At 29.8% G+C, this 20575-nt stretch overlaps 2 protein-coding genes across 3 annotated transcripts; one reads left to right on the forward strand and one right to left on the reverse strand.

Moving 5' to 3' along the window:
- Positions 1-5716: 5716 nt before the first annotated feature.
- LOC109807698 (alpha/beta-Hydrolases superfamily protein) lies at positions 5717-15512 on the forward strand. Of its 2 annotated transcripts, none has more exons than XM_020370281.3 (14): positions 5717-6023; positions 6913-6994; positions 7342-7445; positions 8971-9097; positions 9644-9738; positions 9961-10084; positions 10631-10711; positions 11667-11765; positions 12172-12330; positions 12414-12474; positions 12587-12663; positions 13532-13576; positions 14213-14389; positions 14727-15512. In XM_020370281.3, the coding sequence occupies exons 1-14, from the start codon at positions 5986-5988 to the stop codon at positions 15294-15296; spliced, it is 1839 nt and encodes a 612-aa protein (XP_020225870.1). In that variant the 5' UTR covers positions 5717-5985; the 3' UTR covers positions 15297-15512. The 2 variants fall into 2 exon arrangements, with proteins under 2 accessions (XP_020225870.1, XP_020225871.1); XM_020370282.3 differs by having other exon boundaries at positions 12593-12663.
- Positions 15513-15889: 377 nt separating this feature from the next.
- LOC109808707 (uncharacterized) lies at positions 15890-19014 on the reverse strand. The gene is made up of 2 exons (XM_083075885.1): positions 16807-19014; positions 15890-16501 (listed from the first exon to the last, which is right to left on the reverse strand). Exons 1-2 carry the CDS (start codon positions 18763-18765, stop codon positions 16076-16078), a joined length of 2385 nt encoding a protein of 794 aa, XP_082932011.1. The 5' UTR covers positions 18766-19014; the 3' UTR covers positions 15890-16075.
- Positions 19015-20575: the final 1561 nt, after the last annotated feature.

Genomic DNA, 20575 nt, shown 5'->3' on the forward strand with positions numbered 1-20575 from the left:
TTCAATAATTACACAAGTCAAAAACGTATTTATTTTTTATGGATTCAATAATTATACAAGTTAAAAACGTACTTTTTACGGATTCAAAAACGTTCTAATTTTGTTAAAAGGAAAATTAATTTTTAACTTGAGAATAGTAAAAATAATACGTTTTCTATTTCAAACAATGGAATAACACTATTTTTTTCGTTTGGAAACAATAAGGAAGAAGAATAAAGGAACTTTAAAAATTATTGAAAATGATGGTTGTATATAATTTTGAGAGGTGGGTCCATTTTGAGTGATATTAAAGAAAGGAAGTGGATGTTACCAAAAAAAATAAAAATAAAAAGCAGGAAGTGGAGAGAGGATGTGAGATGTAATAACTAATAAGAGTTATGTAGTGTATAGATTTTTAACGTAATTTATCACGTTATAAACTTATAATGGAAGCTTTTACATTTTAAACATGATTTTTTCTTTGATTCACGTTTTGAATGTATAATCAAACACGCATGTAATGGAAGATGAGAAGAAAAATGGAAATAAAAAATAGAGGAGTTAAGAAAAGTAAAACCGTATAAAATTATTATTGAAAAATATATGCATACCGTGTGTTTATATGTGTTTTTCTTTTTCTTACTTTATTTATAAATATTTGTATGTGTATAATTTTGTTAGGAAACGAAAATTAAATAATAAACGATGATATAAAAATAAATTGAATAAAAAATATTATATATATTTTAAATTTTATTAAAACTTTTAAATTTCTTAATATAATACTAAAACATATCATTTTTAATATAATTACGTGTCTATACTTTATGCAATATATATTATCATCTTCAAAAACTTGTGTACAATAAAAACTTAACCAGCTACTTGCCTTCAATGACGATTCTTAGCTCTCGAAGTTAACTCTTCATGCATAGAGTTGTGTTTCCGATCTAGAAAGAAGAAGATATGATTTATATTAATTAATAGGTTTAACATTTTTTTTTCTTTCTTAATATTGTTACTGAGGACTTGTAAGATGAGTGATGTGAAAATAATATTATATGTAAATGATGTATTGTTTAATAACTATAATGAAAATTTTCAAGTTATACGAGTGTTTTGGTATTTTAAGTTGCATGACAAAACATGATATGATGTAATAAATGATGTTCCTTTTAAATTATTTATGTTGTGTGCAGTTGTAAGATGTTATTTTTGTATCATAAGTTTACTCCATGTTATTGGACCATAACAAGTGTAGTGATAAGGTAAATCATTACACTTTTTTATTTTACTCTTAATTCTTAAAGGTATGTTTGGGAAAAAGGGAAGTAGAGGAAAATAATAGAGAAAAGAAGATAAGTGTGTGAAAGTTAAAAAATAGATGTTGTTTGATATTATATTTACTCATTAAATTTTAAGATCTTGAATTTGTAAGAATAATTAATTTTTAATGTTATTTTTTATTATTTAAAAATTTAGAGATAAAACAATTCAAAAATTGTGTACACAAAAATAAATAATCACTTTTATATATAAGTATAGATAATTAACTAATCTATTATTGCTTATTTTTAAAAATAATTAAGATGTACATAGTATCTCATCCTTTACTAATTTAAATTAAAATAGGTGAATATATATATATATATATATATATATATATATATAATAAAATAAAAATAATAACAATAAATATGATAATAAAAACACAATTTATATTTATATTTATATTTATTATTTAAAATATTATAATTATAATAAATAAATATAATAAAAAATTTATTATTTTTAAGTAAAATTAATAAACATATTTATTATTTAAAAAAAATATTTATAAGTATATATTTATTTATTCACTAAAAAAAATATTTGAAAAAAAAAACTTGAGTGCAACTGTGCATGAAATAGAAAAGTGAAGATGGGGACGTGTGTTGGCGGTCCACTCGTCCGCCACCACCTTTATCCACTCCGAAGTTTCGCACGTACCTGCCACATGCTCACCACCCTTCATTTGCTTGCCAACAACCCAACATATGTGTTTTTCTTCCTTTATCTTTACTTTATTCAAAATATAAAATAAATTTTATTTTATATAATGCATAAAATAATTATTTATTTTATATAAATAGCTTTATAATAAATATTTTTAATATATTTAATTATAATTAAAATTTATAAAAAATAGTTTTAATATATAAATTATATTTTTATAATTTATAATTATTAATATTTAAAAAATTATCGTCTAATTAAAACATTTCATCGTGATAACATGTATAACTGATTAATTTATTTTTGTCACAGATATTTTCATTTTATTGTATCAAATATATTATGCCTTCATGATTGTTGTTGATCCAAATAATTCTTTTTACTAAATAATTCATTTTTCTAATATGTAAGTGTAAGATATTTACTCAATATATCAACCTATCAAGTTACATATATAATTGAACTGCAATATAAAATAAATTCTATAATTTAAATGTATTTTAAGAGTATTAATGTTTGATATAAATTTATCTTTATTTTTACTTTAAGTGAATTATTAATAAGGTTATTTATTTGAGACTTAACATTATATATAATTAAAATTTATAATTAATAAATATAAAATTATAATTAAAAAATATTTTCATAATATAAATTAAAATAAACACAATATCAAATTAAAATGAATACATAATTATTTAAAACATAATTTTATAAATAATATTGAGATCAATATTAAGGTGAGACACATGAATCGATTCAATCTGTCTAATGTTCAATTTGCAAAGCTTTAATGAGTCAGATAAGTTTAATTCATAAAATAAATAATCAAAAACTCAAATTTGTATCTGACCTGTTAAATCTACAAATAAACGAATCAGTTCGTGAGTCTAATAAAAATATGATAAGTTTTAATTCAAATTGAAGGAGTTTTTTTTTCCTTTCCTTTCTTAAACTATGTAAACATGAAAAATAATATATATATATATATATATATATATTGGGAGCATATCAAGTAAGAGGGAATTTATTATGAGAGATGAGAGGGTTAAAATATAATCCTTAGATTAATTTCCTCTCACTTAGCAGTGTATAGGTGATTAACTATATATATATAATATTATATATATATGTATATATATATATAATATTATATATATATATATATAATACTGACGTAACTTTTATTAAGTATTACACCGCTTAATAACTTTATAATAAATGTAGATTTTATAAATTTAACCGTTATATTAAAAGTTTTTTACTCTTCGATCATATATACAAACTTTTATATTAATCAAAGATGATTTGATACTTCATTCTTATAAAACAAAAATAATGTAATATATACATCTCAAAATATACTAAAATGTGAACATTTTAATTATTTTCAAGTTATTTTTCAATTTTAACAAAATTTGATATAAACATATAAAATGATATGATCTTTCAATTTAACAATTAAATTTATAAAATTCTCATTTAATATAAAGTTATTGAACAGTGTAAAACTTGGTAAAAACTATACTGGTGTTATTATAATCCTTCTTATATATATACATTTATAATAAAAATAAACATTTTAAGTAAAAGATTAAAGTTTTAACATTTTAATATTTATACATTCTAATAAAAACATCAATGTTATAATGTTTTAAAAATTTTAAAATTCAAATATATATATCATCTAAATATCAAATATTACTGTCTTTAAAATTTAAAAGTTTAAATATATCAAATAAATATAAAAGTTTGTATCTTAAAAAAAATAAAATAAAACATTTTTTTGTTAAACATACTAATCCACATGTTTCAAAGATTAAGCTCATAAAGTCCGCAAACTTTATGAATAAAGCCTAAAATTTGATATATTTAGACGAATTTAAAAAAAAATACAGGTCTGAAATCTGCACGAGCTGCGTGCTTAATGAATCGGTCAATATACTTTGAAATTGGTCCCTAATCAGTACTGGTTAACTTAAAATATAACTAAACAATTCCCAATTTTAAGTTTAAACTATGTTACCATCACTATAATTACTTAAAATTATATTTATACTTACATACAAGTATTAGAGTTACAGTCAATAATTTTTATATTAATGTAGAGTTATTGAGTCATACTTATTTTTTTTAATTATTGAAATTTTTTTAAAATAATGTATTTAGTATATTTAATTTACAACTTATCATTAGTAAAAACTTTAATTTTTGAATGAATTAAAAATATTTATAATTTGTAAGACACTTCACATTCCACTAATTTAATGCAATATATATGTTATATTATCCTTGTTCTTATATATAAGACTAAAATGCTTAATTTACTAAGATTAAGAAAAATATGTACTACTTTTCTCTCTTAACCAATTAGAGTATATGTTGTATATTACTTTTCTCTCTAGTAATTAATATTATTTACTTTCTAAACTAGTTAAAATACATGTTCTAAAAAAATTTTACAATTAAGGTATTCATAAAATTGTGAAAACCTATTTTAATTAAAGGTATTTTAATCTAAAAAAATTAATACAACAAATATTATGAATTGAATCTTGTATAAAGAAACAAATAATTATTTTTGATTGAATCTTATAAATAGAAATGCAGGTAATATATTGTAAAGTTATATTCTTTTAATTATCGAGAGAATTTTAAATCATATATTTAATATATTTAAACTCCACTTATTCTAATAAATATTGATATTTCTTTGTCTTTTTAAAGTTCAATTACTTCACATTCTCTCACTTTTCTTGATATTTTTATCAATTTTTCTATTATACACACGTTCAAGAAAAATTTTGATAAAAATATAATTTATACACGCGCATATAAACATACACATATTATATAACTTTTTAATGCATGAGCTAATGCAAAGCAATATTTAAACCTCTAGTAACAAAGAGTTAGTGTGACAAGTAATAATTAAAGACGATTATAAAATTCTTTTTAATTTGACTTTTATACATTAAACACTTTTTCACGTAATTGTTAGGCAAGTAACTCATATACTCACTTAATAGTTTTGTATAATGGAAAGATTTATATAAGTTCTATGGTTGTAATAATTTTTTTTTAATAAATTTTAATCTTTCAAAATTGATTGACTATATTTTGTAAATTTAATCATCAAATGAATTTGTAAATTACTTACACCTAAAAAAAACTTATTTTCTTACAAACTTAATTAAATTTTAATGGATATTTGGAATGCATAATTCATAAGATCAACTAAATATAAATCTTTTTACACAATTTTATTCTTTAGTAATTGATAGTGAAAATATTTAATTAAACATAAATAATAATAAAAATAATTTAAATTTTATTATTTTCTCTCTCTATATATATTTATCATTACACAAAATATTAATTTCAAAATAAAGTTTTTCCGTACATCACACGTTGAGTCAAAATCTAATAAAATTAAAATTAAAAATATAATTTATATTAAATATTAATCGTTACATTATTAATTAAGTGTTAAAACTAAAATTATAAATTTTATGAAATTGAAACACCAAAATTCTGAATTAAATATTATATATAAAAGACAAAAATATAACCAGACCTATTCTTAATCTTAATAAAATTGTTTATTATTACCCATTTACTTATGCATAAAATTTAATTTAACTTAATTAGAATCATTCTTGGTAAACCTGAAAAAATAGCATGCAAAAGAAAAAAATACTAGTATTTATTTGTGTTGTGACGTGCGAGATTACTTTTTCAGTTTTTCAAGAAAAGCACAAGTTGGAAGACACACAGACCCACCACAAGCCACAGAATCAAAGGCCTCTCTCTTCTTCTTCTCTGTTTTCTCTTCTTTACTTCTTTTTCTGATAAAACTGTCATCAACCCCCTTCTCTTATCACTCTCTCCCCTTCCTAATTTTATTTTTTTCCCTTGCAAATATACATATAATATATTATATTTGATATGTGTTGAGGGCATATTTGCTTGAAGAGCTGAAACATATTATTGTCGTGATCGTTTGAATCTATGGAACAGCTTGTCAACTTCATCATCCGGCCACCAAGGTATCGAATTTTCTCCTTCCCACCCTCAAATCCGATTACTTGAAACACCTTTCTGAATCAAAATATTCTCTTTTTCATTTTTATGATTTTTTTTTTCAAAATTCCCAGATGGGTATCTGCTTGTGATTGGTGTTGTTCAGTTGGAATAGGAAGGAATTCAATTTAAATTTTTGTTTTTTTAGTATTTGCAAACACCCAACCCAGTTTGGGTTGGCGCAATTGAATTTTTGTTTTGCTGTGAATCTCCTCGAGTCCTCTTTTTTCCAAAGGGAAAAATTAGAGCAGATGCAAGTAGATTCAGAATTTTATTCCCTTGGCCTCTTTTTCAAAAGCATGTATTTTTTGGGAGCTTTGACATCATGTTAATTTGGCTTACTGTTTGTTTGGTTGGAAAATTGAGATCTGTTTTTAAGCTACCCCGGGGAAGTTCTGTAACCTGTTATTCAGGTGTTAAATTTCCATTCTTCCAACAAAATAAGGTCTTATTTAAACAAATATTCAATTTGTTATTGCTTTTTGAATTTTTGTATTCTGAAAGTGAGATCCATAAAGTTTATTCTCCCCAAAAAAGAGATCGAAAAGGAATGGAGACATGGTTTGTATTTGTACGTATGTATGCCAAGAGTTATAATGAAAAGGTGACTCTTTTGAATTTTGAGGTATTAGTGGAGCCTTGAGACAGCATTATGCATGTTATACACTTGTTTGCAGTATGCCAGTCACATAATAGCTACAAACTTGTACTTCAAGTCATCTCTCTACAGTTACGGACTTTAAGATTAATTTACTTGCATTATGTACGGCCTAAATAATTTATTTGCACTATTATATTTCAAATTCAACTTCAACTTTAATTGTTGTGGTCACATTTTTTTTCATTTGGATGCAGAGCTGAATATGACCCTCAAAGTGATTTGTTGGATCAGGAGTTCATGCTGAAAGGGAAATGGTATCATAGGAAGGATGTAGAGGTAAGCTTTTAAAAGTATAATTCAGTGCATTACCAAAATTGTTTTCAGCATTGGCTATGTAGAAATGCATTCAAAGATGATTTTTATCTTAAAATCAAAGCTCTATTTTAGAAGAATTATTTTTCAACTGAGCTTGTATCTTTTGTCTAGAATACTTCTAGGTGACTTTCATATGTAAAGTGTATGTATGTGTCCTTCTAAAACTTCTTCTCTTGTTGATTTCACCTTCTCCCCATCATAAGCAATTTTTTTTTCTTTTTAAATTAAGTCATGCTTTATCTAAATTTGTTGACAACCTGCATGGTTAGCCACTTAGCCTGTGTCATGTAAGATTTGATATTCTGCAGATAAAAAACAGCCGGGGTGATGTTCTTCAATGCAGCCATTACATGCCTATAGTCACTCCTGAAGGAAAGCCTCTGCCGTGTGTAATATATTGTCATGGAAACAGGTGATTGTAGGATGCTACTTTTTTAGGTTGGCAAGCAGGGTGGGTGTTGTTTGAAAAAGTTCCACTGAAACTATAGAAGTTTTCTTCTGGAATTTTTAGACTCTTCTGTCAAGATCATGTTTTCTTTTTATTTTCTTTCCCCTATTTTTCACTATAAAAAATGCCTGTATAAAATCACTTGGTCTGCTAATGACTTAATTCATTTAGTGTTATAAATTTGACAAGGTGATTATTGAGCTTTTTAACCTTCCAGGGGTGATTTTTTTTTGAAAATTCCCAAAATGGGCAAGTTTTTAAAATAATTGGGAAATAGGGTAAGTCGTGTTTGTGAATCATGACTTTTTAAAATGAAAGTCCTGTAAAGTTGTGTTTCACAAACACTTTCACTTTTTTTTTGTTTTAATAAAAAAATAAAGTTGTGTTTCAAAATCATGATTTCCTTTTTTTATTTATTTTAATTTTATGTTAAAATAGTATTATTTTAATATAAAAAAAACTAAAACAAGGCAAGTCGTGCTTTCAACCACGACTTTGCCATTTTTATAATATTAAAATAATGTAAGTCGTGTTTAACGCAATTTACCCATTTCTGGAATTTTCTTAAAACTACCGGTTTTGAGAGTTATTGAAAAAAACTACCCCTCTAACATAAAAAAGCTGTGATTGTTGTATAGGTTTTGCTGTACTTTATAATGGTAATTTTATAATTTTGATTATTTAATTTTTGACTGACAAAAATATATTCAATTCATTCTTTGTGCATATGAAAAGATATCATAGATGATCTGACATAAAATTAAAAGAAAAGAAGTGATGAATATGGCATTTAATTATGCTAATATAGTTAACTAGGTTCTGATATGGTAGAAACAAAAATTTAACTTCAATATAGCTCCCTTTTGTTTTCTTATTCTGAGTTTTAAGCATAAATTCTGAAAAGAAGATTTACACTTATATCTTTAATTATGAAATTTAAATACTCATAAATTTTTATGTCCTCTACGATGTTCTTTACTGTTGTATGTTCTATGAAGCACCGATATTTGCATTTGCTTGATGTATCACAGATACCTATCCGATATTGATATCACTGGTACTTCAATGATATGTATTGAGGAAGTATCCAAAACAAAATGTTATGAAAATCTAATACATTCATATGAGACATAGAAGGTGTAAGATAAAAAATAGAAGCATTGTCTTTTCATGAACCAAAAATGGAAGGTGTCTTTTTTTTTTAATGAACGAGGCTCAATAAGGGAATTATGTCAAAGAAGTGTGCTCTTAATTTGAATTCATAGAATTGAAATTATATATTTATTATGATTTATGAATTATCCTAATATTTATATATGTATCTTCAATGAATCATATCCCATATATTTTAAGAATAGTTGTATTACCACATTAGATATTTAACTAACACACAGGTCATATATGTGTACCAGTGTATGTATGGTGTGCATAGTTTATAGATTTCAATTTTATAGGGCTGTGCTGACTGGGTGAAATGATTGTATGACAGTGGATGCAGGGCTGATGGTAGTGAAGCAGCTATAATTTTACTTCCCTCAAATATTACAGTTTTTACTCTGGATTTCTCAGGATCTGGAATTTCTGGAGGGGAGCATGTCACTCTTGGCTGGAATGAAGTTAGTCCTTTATGAATAACCTTTTAAAAAATATCATATTTAGTTTTTTCATTATTGATATCGTTTAGTCTTTTTACTGTGTCATTTATCCAGTCTTGTGGAGAGCAATAATTTTTCTCTATCAATTTTCACAATTATTAGTACAAGTAAACGTGAAAGGACATTAAATGAAAGAGATATTTGACAAGTTGAAAGTTCCTTTCATTCTGTGGTCTTGCATGCAGATGGGACAAAATACACATTAGTAGACCTCATCCAAAGATAGCTTCAAGAACTTGTTGCATACTGTTATTTTTCTGAATTCACGCCAAAATTATTAGTCGAAATTAGGTTCAGTAATATTTTTGAGTACTATGCCTATATCATCAGTGGAAAATGATAAACTTATCATATGCATGGGGAGGGCAATTATCTTTTATCTCAGTAGAACTAAATGCTTTGGGTTTTTCCTTTGCTGGGAGTTTGCGTAAACATTTCTACTATTTCCTTTGTTGTCATTCTTCGGTATGAAATGATTGTTTGCTTGATATTGTTGACTATTCTCAGAAGGATGATCTGAGGGCTGTGGTCAACTATCTGCGGGATGATGGAAATGTCTCATTGATTGGCTTGTGGGGTCGCTCTATGGGAGCTGTAACTAGGTAGGTTTTCATCATCCTCTTTTTGCTTTCAACTTGCATTTGGGATGAGGTTTAGAAAAGGAGCTGTGTAGTACTGTAGCAAGAAATTGTAATTTGTTCATAATTACTCCGTTCTTGCCGTAAATTGCAACTAAGAAAATTTCACTAATTAGGAGAGAGTACTTAAAATTTAGCTATGCATATGACTTTTCTCTGTACAATTAATGATTTTATTACTTGCAGCCTTATGTATGGAGCCGAGGATCCTTCAATTGCAGGGATGGTTTTAGACAGTCCCTTTTCTGATTTGGTGGATTTAATGATGGAACTCGTAGATACATATAAAGTTCGTCTGCCAAAATTCACTGTGAGTATATTATGTTACTTTTGGAGTGAAAATGAGAATATCTTTTACAGAGAACTAATCTATCTAAATTTTGAATTTTATAGTCTCGATATTTTGTTGCTATTTACGTGGAGGTTATTAGAAAGATTTTCAGTATGGCATGTGACATGATATAAAGAAGTTGATTTGAGATGGAATTTTAATGCCATTGAACTTCCCTTTGTATCCATTCTGAAATTTAATAATAGCTCTTCATGATGTGACCAAAATATTGTTATGAATCTTATGATCATTGAAGTCTTAACACATCCCCTCACACTCAAGACAAAAATTTGGGGGTGTGAAGGGACTGGAAATTGTAGTTGGCCCAGCCTTATAAGGAGTATTTTGGTCATCTTTGTAGTCATTGTAGGACATTTTAACACTTGTAATAAATAATTTAAATGCGTTATATATCTGAATAACTCCTGAATTAATGCTATCATTTGTTTTGTTCTTATCATAAGTGTAAATTCTCAGTGCTACCAGTTAATGTAATGTAGATTTTGTTTCATTTTTCTGTTACAGGTGAAGTTTGCAATCCAGTACATGCGTAGAGCAATCCAAAAGAAGGCAAAATTTGACATAACGGACCTCAATACCATTAAGGTTGTTTATCCTTTTATTATGGTTGTTATTGTTTATTTAAATTTTATTTTGTAATAGTAGTTTTTTAATGTAAGAAATCACTATTACCTTATTGATTAGTTTGACAGAAAAAAAAAGGATTTGCTTTTCTCATTATTTTTCAATAAGTTAAAATTTCCATCAGTACCTGAGTATAATTAACAAACATTTAATATTTTGTAGCTTGAATATTTTCTTTTGCTGGCAATAGCACACACTTGTTAATCAGTCAGTCATATAAATCTCCAAGTGTATACATAATATAGTCTGTAATTCATAAATATATTGCTGAAAAATTCTGGTTAAGTTTCTTGTAAATTAAATTGATTAATTGTTATGATCACAGGTGAATGAAATTCTGCTAGTGAATAAATTAAATTGTTAGTCTGATTCAACTAGTTAAAAAGAAGATATGTAATTTGAAGGATTTATTTTGGTAATAAGTGCACTGTTTCTACATCTTCTGATTGTCCGTCCATCTTACTTTTAAATTGCTGAACCCAAGATTTGGAGAAATCTAATCAGAATCAGCTTAAAGAGCATATTTTCAAAATTTTGGGTGCTTATGGCTAAACTTGTGGAACACAGTACAGTTGATTGAATAACGGCTCAGGACTATAATTTGTGTATGGATTTCTGTTGGAAACCTCCAAACAGAAATCCTAACACCCTAGGTGTTTGCAGATTTTTGTCTAGATGATGATGCAAAACAATCGTAATGAAAATAATGTCGACAATTGTTTTGTTGTCATCTGGAGCATACATGTCTTTGTGTGGCATTCAAAAGAGTAAAAATCTCTAGAAAGCAAATATTAGGAGTTGAATGCAAATTTTATTGAAAATGTTTGTGGGAAAAAACAATAAAAATGTATGGCTATTGTTTTTACTCATTTTTACATTCTCCATCAAATACCTTCATTATTTGTTTGCATTGCAGGTGGCAAAATCTTGTTTTGTTCCAGCTCTACTAGGGCATGCCATTGATGATGATTTTATACAGCCCCATCACTCTGATAGGATATTTGAGGCTTACATGGTATGTCCAAGAATTTTGCCCCCTTCTAAATTACATACTGATTTACATAACCGTGCTGTTGGGCGTATTTGTTTCAACTTTGTTTTTGGGAAATGATTTTTTTACCAGCTTCCTAAGAGTATTTTTAAAAATAAGTGATTATTTCTTCAAAATTAATCTCAACCAAACATCTATTAACTCCTTGTTTTATTTTATGTGCCTTTAGAACATGCTTGATGTTTTTGAATTTTAAATGTCTTCCAGATGTTTAAACTTGCTTAGACAGGATGCATTTGGGGTCGCCTATCTTCTAATTATAATCTATAATATATGCTATTGCATTTGTGCGCTCCTTGTTTTATCTTAAAGGAAGTTTCCATATCCTGTTATTTGGATCTTTACTATTGGTGCTGTCCATGCTTTGTAGGGAGACAAAAACATAATTAAGTTTGAGGGAGATCACAATTCTCCACGTCCTCAGTTTTACTTTGATTCCATAAACATCTTTTTTCACAATGTTTTGCAACCTCCAGAAGATGAGGTTGGGGAATCATTTTTTGACTCCGTGAGTGATTACTTTGGTAAGGTAAAATCAGCAATGCACCTCGTTGGTTCCACTTTGATCGAATTGCAATGGTCCATCTTTGAAAATTGTCTGTCTTTCCCCAGGATGTTTGGACATCTGTGCATGAATTAGGCTACAACAATGAATCATCATCTAAAAGCAAAGGCATGACTCGAGTAACTAGTTTGTCTTAACTATTTCTTCTACATTGGTTTGTATGAAGATCTGCACTTGGTACTTTCTTTTTTTACAAATATCTTACTTGTTTCTTTGTTAGATGCAGAACCATCAACAAGCAGTACGATAGATGCCATTAAGGAGGTCCGTCCAAGACGACCAATGAGTAGGATGGAGGTTTGTATATATTAGCTCTTAATTTACTGTTAGAATAGCATTCAAAAAAGGTATGGCTGAGGAAATGAACCCTGTATTTTAATAAGGTTAAAATATAATTTTTGTCATGTGACATTCATTTTTAATTATTCTTATATGAAACAGATTTTTAATTTAGTCCTTGTACATATAATTGTTTTCAATTTGGTCTTTACCTTTTGTTGGAGTTATAATGAACTGAAGTGCAAATATCATGTACAGACACCGGAAATTTATATCCTTTGTATCCATACACGTGATAATAATTTTTTATTTGGCACAAACTTGATGTGTTTTGACGGCCATAGGTGACAGTGGCATCTTTGAAAATAATTGTTCATATTAGGAATAAATTGATTTTTATTTTATTTTTATAGGAACCAAATTGAAAATGAGTATCATGCATGAGGACAAAAATATATTTTAACCATTAAAAAATAAGATGACATTAAGATTGCATGGTCATTAATTGAAATTTTTGCGAGACAGAAAGACAACATTAATATTAAGGTCCACCATATGTAGGGCGCATTAATTTCATTTTTGTGCCATTCTCTCATAGCATGACATTATGATGCTCTTACTAGCATTAGAGGATTCTGATCCTAAATATTTTTGCTCAAGAGTACTTCGTGTCAATATCAAACTTAGATGATTGCATTTTTCAAGCATTAGGGGACCGTGTCTTATGTGGGTTGCTAAAATCTGTGTATTAATACCTGTCAAATGCTTTTGCATGGCCAGCAAAGATGTGGCAGTTTGAGCTATACGATGATTTCAATTTTGTTTAAATTCTTTAATTGGCATGAATTTTATTTTTTTGATGTAATATACTGTATGTCTTTCTCAGGTTCCATCCGATATTTCTTCAAAAGATGAACATCACGAACACAAGGTATCTTTTCATATTTTTTTCCCTGTTGTATTGAAATTTTTTCCCCATTCTTCACATGCATTGTATTCTTCTTCCTTTTTCTGTACCTTATTTGCATGAATGGCTATAGTACATTTATAGTCCAGGATAAGATTGAGCTATCACACCCCAATTAGAACATTGGTTGGTGGTAACAAAGTTAGTATCTAAAGTCTAAACTACCAAAACTGGGGTACGGACAGAAAGGAAAGGGTCGTTTGCATTTATTATATTCTCCTTGTTCCATCCTTTTAGTGGAAGTGGAATTAAAGTACTTTTTCAACCTTATGTCCACTTCTGTTCTATTTCTAAAGTACACCAAAGATTGAACAAAATACAAACTTCATGTTCCTCTAGTCTCTAGTTCTAACCTACGCAACAAACGCAACTTACATGCTGTAATTTTTCTTTTTACGCATTCTAGTGTATGAGCTACTTAGGCAGATCCAATACATTAGCTTCAAGGATGAAATTTTATTCAAATTCAAATATCTACCACTAGTGGTAATGAAATAATAAATAAGCAAGAAAGAAGTATAATCAAAGGGAAGAGGGTACCAAAAACACATAATATCTACCTTTAGTCTCACATTTTTGCATGATATTCTTGCAAAGCAGGAGAAGGAGAAGTGTGACAATCTTTCCCAATCGTCATCGTCAATGATAAGCTTTGAATTGTCAAATGGTGATCCCTATGGCCCCCATGTTCCAGCCACATTGGAAGATGATCAGTACGTTGAATATCAACTAGATGACCTTGCAGGTTTTCCATCAACTGCAGAGGAGGAAGAAAGAGTGAGTCAACTTGGTGACTTTTACATAATCTACGGTTATGTTGGACAAGCATCTTATGGGGGGAAAAATAAGTTAAAAAAAGTCTCTTTTATATGTTAAAATTAACTTGTGTACTAAACTTTTATAGAAACTCTTTCATCCAACTTCCTTAAAAGCTAAGGTACATAATATGATTTTAACTTATGGAAGAAACTCAATTCATTTTTTCTTCTTGTTTTCTTTACCTATAAGTGTTTATGGAGAAATTTATCCAAATTAAACCTAAATGCCTAATGACATAAATGCAGTGATGAACATTTTGTATTTTATTTACTTTTGATTTGTCCATGCTATTCAGATGTTAATGGAAGCCGTGATGGAGTCACTGAAGGACCTGGAAGTACAGAATCCTCACACGGAACAACCAACAAGCAGTAGTGTTAGTACCATGTCTGTAGCTGTAGAGTCATCAGATAAAGATGCTTCTTCGAAGGAGATTTCAAGATCTATGGAGACAGAATCTTCCTCACTCAAAGACACCACATATTCAAAATCTAAAACCACTTCCTCTGCATCAGAAGAATGCGAGCCATTGAACGGTGGGTCAAATTCCATTTCAGTGAACCATTCCCAAAGTTTGGTTTCCGAGCCAAGTCCAGTACCTAGTCTTTCGTTAGAAGCACCGCAGTTGCAATTGCAGCCACAACTACCACCGCCAATGGCACCTGCAGACGCATCATCGGTAACTGAGTCCAGCAATACAAGTGGTTCTGCTCGTAGCGATAGTTCTGCTAGTTTCCAAAGTTCATCCGAGACTGACATATCACACAATACTAAAGCCACAGTAACTGTTGTTAGGAATCCCGCAGGCCATGTGATGGACGGCTTAATTCGTCGTTGGGATTTCAATTTTTTCAAAAATAAATAGTCACAACCGATGATCAGATGAGAGATTCTCATTTATACATTGTTTTTGTAACTAAAAAAAATTCATAGTTTGTACCAAAGAAATAGGTTGCTCGTGTGTAAAGTTAGTATGCTTAGATTCTCAACTAACAACATCCAATATTCTTTGACTGTAAGTGAGAATTGTCATATTTTATTTTGTTTATTATGAATTTAAATGGGAAAAACAATTTCTACACCTTGTATCTCATCATTTGAACAATGGTTCTGTATGTTCTCGTCTTTCGTTACCAGTATTTGCTGAAGCTTTATACATGACGCACCTAACAAGATGTGATTACGATGGCATTTTCTCAACTATAAAGCATGCCATGCTTGTACTTTTATCCTACCACTACGCAGTGTGGATTCGCATGCAATTTGTTTGGTCTTGTGTTTGTATTATTATTTATTAATTCTAGTACTTTTTTAGAGTAAATATCATTCTATTCGACTTTAGACTCTATCGTTCTAAAATGTAGACGTAAAATGGAGCCTTCAAATATAAAGTTATAACTTAATACTATCTTTTTAGAACTAATAGAAATTGAAGCAGGAGCCCGGAAGCACATCGTATCAGAAGGAAAATGTCAATAATTTATTTCAAGCATAACATTGAATCTTGAAAATTAATGAATAAATTGAGTTAGGCCAAGCTTTTCAGCCGCAGCAAACATGTCTGTCTTTAGTTTTATCCACACACATGCAACATTAGTGTCTTCATGTCAACTTGATATCTGATTTCGTATTATGGTCAATAGTTTACCTATCTTCCATCAAATTCAATGCCGTCTCAACCAATGACTGAGTTGTTATAGTGTGCCGGTTAAGTCCAACAGTGCCAGAGAAAACATTAAAGCTTTCAAGCTCTGATGTTGTCTCTAAGACACCCTCCAACACCTCCTCCATTCCCAGAACCTTGAAGGTATCGATGTTTTCTGCTTTGTCTTTCATCATCCAAATAGCCAGCTCTATAACGAACCTCCTTATCCTTGGAACCTTAGTTGGGGGATACTCGTGTTTCTTGAGAATCTGAATTAATTTATTTGCAAGTTCAGCCTCGGTGGTTCCTGCTTCTTCAAATACGTTGCTCGATTCATGAGAAGTCATATATCTGAAAACGTTTGCTGCTAGTCCAACCATCACTTCTTGTATCTTGTTTTCTTCTGACATGATCGCCCGAAGTATCTGCAGGATTGACAAATGATAAGAAAAAGATCAAGATTGTTTTTCATCTGTGTAATTTTTACGGGATAGAAACATAATACAAAGGCTCTGCTTGACTTTAACTTTTTTCCGTATGTTAAAATCAACTTGAACACTTCATTTTTTGTAGAAGTTGTCTTTTCCAAGTTACCTAAAAGCTGTAATGTAGAAATTAATTTTAACTTGCCGAAAAAAAAATGATTTATGAAGAAGTTTATCCAAACAATGATAAAACTCACGCCAGATTGCTAGTAGCTCAAAGTAATTATGGTTAGAGTAACACTTACTATGGGTGCTGCAGCTGTTACCCTTTTTAGTTGGTTGAACCATTCTGATCCACTGTAGGTGCACAAATTTCTTAGAATTCTAGCTGCATTGACACGAAGCAATGGATCTTTCAATGCTTCTACAAGCCTTTCTAGTACTTTCAACTTCAAAATTCGATGGCAGTTACTCTTGCTTTCTAAAGCCAGCATTGCCAGGGCCTCACCAGCAACAATTGTTACATGTTTCTGATTTTCTGGTATGTGGTGTTTGAAAAAAATGTTGAACAATTCTTTTAGCACTCCACCTGTACCCCCTATTCTTTCCGTTGCATCCTCTTCCAATGCCAGACTAGTCAAAATTTCTATGCTTAATTTCTGTAAAAGGGGATGCTTATCTCCATGCCTTAAAATATCTCTAATATTGCTGATGGTGAAAACTATCTCCGAAATCTCTCTTCTAAGATGTTTCCCAGTTGTGCCAACAGTGCTAGCCAGCATCTTCACAAGCTGCAAAGACCTCTTCACTGTCAGAACCTGGGATGGAGTAACATTTTCACTCTTCAGCAACCACTCTTCCGCATGTGTGAAATCTATGATCTTTGGGAGAAGCCCCCTTGTGTTTCCAATCTTTCCACAGTTGTCGAGGTCACGTGCAAGTTTTTTCAGTATGAGGAGTCCCAAGTGGTTAAAAGTCCAGAACCCATAATTTGGGTGATCAAACACAAGTTTCTTTTCTCCAATCTCATCAGCTGCAGGAATCACACTCCTATTAGTTTGTAGAAGAGATGATATTGATTCCATAGCTCCTGGTATCCCAGATATTCGGAGAGAGTTCTGCTTCTTGCCAGCCAGTTTGGACAAAATCTCAGCAGCTGAGAGCCTAATCTCTTCCTCCTTGGGGTCTGTCCAATTCAACATCTCAACTAGTCTCTCCACCACTAATATGTCAATTCCAATCTTTTGAAGGGTGTCATCAGAAAATCTTTCACTGATTGAAAACTGCCTAAGAATTCTTGCTCCTATAAGCTCCTCATCAGGGGAGTTCGAAGCCAACAAGTCCATGGAAAAACTCACCATATCCATTTTCAAGCCATCAAATATGCTTCCATTGACACATCTAGAATAGGCATCATAGAAAAACCTTCTAGTGGACACCATTCCTGATGGCCCCAACTCACTCTCCTTGTTAACCTCTTCCAAAAGTTTACAAAAGCTAACTTGCCATTCCCAATAGGCCTTTTCCATCAGAAACAACAAGGCTTCAGCAAGAGCCAAGGCATAGAAAATAGAGAGAGCGGATTGGCGGTTCCTCTTGTCAGTGTCTCCCTTTGCCACCTCTCCATAGTCATGCCTGACGAGCTTTATCAAAGAGAGAACCACACAAGCCGTAGCAGAAAGAAGCTGAAGCCAATAGAGGAGCCTACTAACATGCCTTGAAAGGAAGAACCATTTAGCATATGGTAGGAGTGGAACATCTGAACTTAGCCACATCCTTGACGGTGTCCTTGTTGGGGTGGAATTAGCATTAGTATCTTTGAAGTTGTACTGAGGGGTTAGAACTACCTCAGTGATGGACCACGTGGCTTGGTGCTGCCATTCAAGTTCGTGGCTCCTGCTGAAAATTCTGGTTCCTTCAACTACAAGTATGATGGTGATGAACCAAAAATCGGTTTTTTCTAAGGTGATGGCGAAACCGCCTAGGAGGACAACGGTTGCCCAAATGAAACCGAGAGTTCCCAAACCGGTTGCTGCTTTTTCAAGCACTGCAAGCTGAAGAGCGAAAAGGGTGAGCTTCTTTTCTGGAGCTGAGGTTGTTGAAGAGACGGAATTGGCATTGGTAGTGCTGTCATTACTGTCCAACTTGTCAATGCTGCTGAGGCCACGAGGCTCGAACATGGTGTTGCCTATGCTTATGGCTTCGCTCAGCCTCATCCTTTGGAGTTCATCTACTTGTACATGAATGCTTCCCTCTCCTTCCATTGTAAGTAACAAGTCCTAAACTAGCTTTGCAATGCAATGAAACTGTATATAGTAATATAATATCCGTTGAAGGTTGTTGAAGTGAATTGTGAGCAGAAAGATGAGTTTTATACTTAAGCATGAGAATGGAAAGCTTTGGGGGCACGTTTGAGGTGAGGCAGTGGTGGCATGATGGGGAAAGAGTAACTTGAAGCTTTTCTTTCCGCCGATTTTCGAACAAGTCCCTTCACCGCTAACTTGTCCAAAGGGTTAACTTCCATGTCTCTCTTATAAAACTTACTTTCTTATATTTCCTCAAAGTTTATCGCTAGAATTAGAATTTAGAAATTTATAAACTTTATCTTTTACTTTTTATAATTAAAAAATATTTTATTTTATTTTAGTTTATATATAAAATAAACGATTTTTGTTTTTAGGGTAAATTTTATGTAAATGAACTAAAAAAAGTTAAAATGATATATAAAAAACTAAAATAAAATATTTTTAATTATAAGACTAACAGATAAAATTTATAAAATTATAAGAAAAAATAACTTAACTATTTAGAAATATGATCAAACTTTAGTGTATCAAGTTCTAGCTATACGAAGGTACTGTTGGACTCACTACTTTTTACTTTTATTTGTGTTGGGATACAAACAAGTCTCATATCGATAAAATAAAACAAGAAATAATATACTTCAATGATTGAGAGGCCTTTTGGGTGATGACCAAAAGCAAAACCGTGAGGGCTTAGGTCCAAAGCGGACAATATTTCATCATTGTGGAGTATGTTTGTGTAATAACCTTATAAAAATAACTCTCATAAAATATTCCCTCAGACAAATACCATAAAATAACTTCATCAATGATATCAGAGTCACAGGTTGAATTCGGTGACAACCAATAACTTCCATAAAAACTCATAATATATAATGTGTATATAAAGACAGATTCCGCTGCATGAAAGGTTAGGTCCCTTGTTTGAGGTGAGGATTGTTGGGATACAAACAAGTCTCACATCGATAAAATAAAACAAGAAATAACAACTTATATAATATAAACATACTTCAATGATTGAGAGGCCTTTTGGATGATGACCAAAAATAAAACTGTGAGGGCTTAGATCCAAAGCGGACAATATCTCATCATTGTAGAGTATGTTTGTGTAATAATTTTATAAAAAATAACTATCATAAAATATCCTCTCAAACAAATATCATAAAATAACTCCATCAATTTGTACGGTGTTTGTTTACGTATTTTGGGAGAGAATAAGATGACAGGGACTAAAATTTGTTTACGTATTTTGGGAGAGAATAAGATGACAGGGACTAAAATAGAATAGAAAATGGAATATTCAGTAATTTCGTTAGTACTGAAATTGGAACACGGAAAGGTGGTAAAAATGGGGTATTTTTCTCTCAAAGAGAGTGATGATACAATTTCCTTCTCAAAATGGGTAGTTTTTAAGATAGGAGATATATACACATATATATATATATTAAAAATTTCATATAAAAACTAAAATTTATTTCTTAAACTACTTTTAATAATATTTATTGAAAATAACAATCATATTTAATTTAAAAATATCTTTTAAAAATGATAGCAATAAATAAAGTTAAGTTAGTTAGAACTTGTTTATATTTAAGTTTATAAATTTTAGATATTTTTTTTTTGTTTATATATAAAAGAGGGAATACTTGTGTTTAATAATGATAAGCTGAGCAAATAGTTAATACCTGCATTTTAATAATCTTTTTAATTTAAATCAATAGAAATTGTATTTATCATATATTTGACGTTTTAAAAGTAAATTGATTAGAGA

Source organism: Cajanus cajan, chromosome 5 (genome assembly GCF_000230855.2).
Source record: "Cajanus cajan strain Asha chromosome 5, NIPB_CcT2T_4, whole genome shotgun sequence".
Classification (NCBI taxonomy): Eukaryota; Viridiplantae; Streptophyta; class Magnoliopsida; order Fabales; family Fabaceae; genus Cajanus; species Cajanus cajan.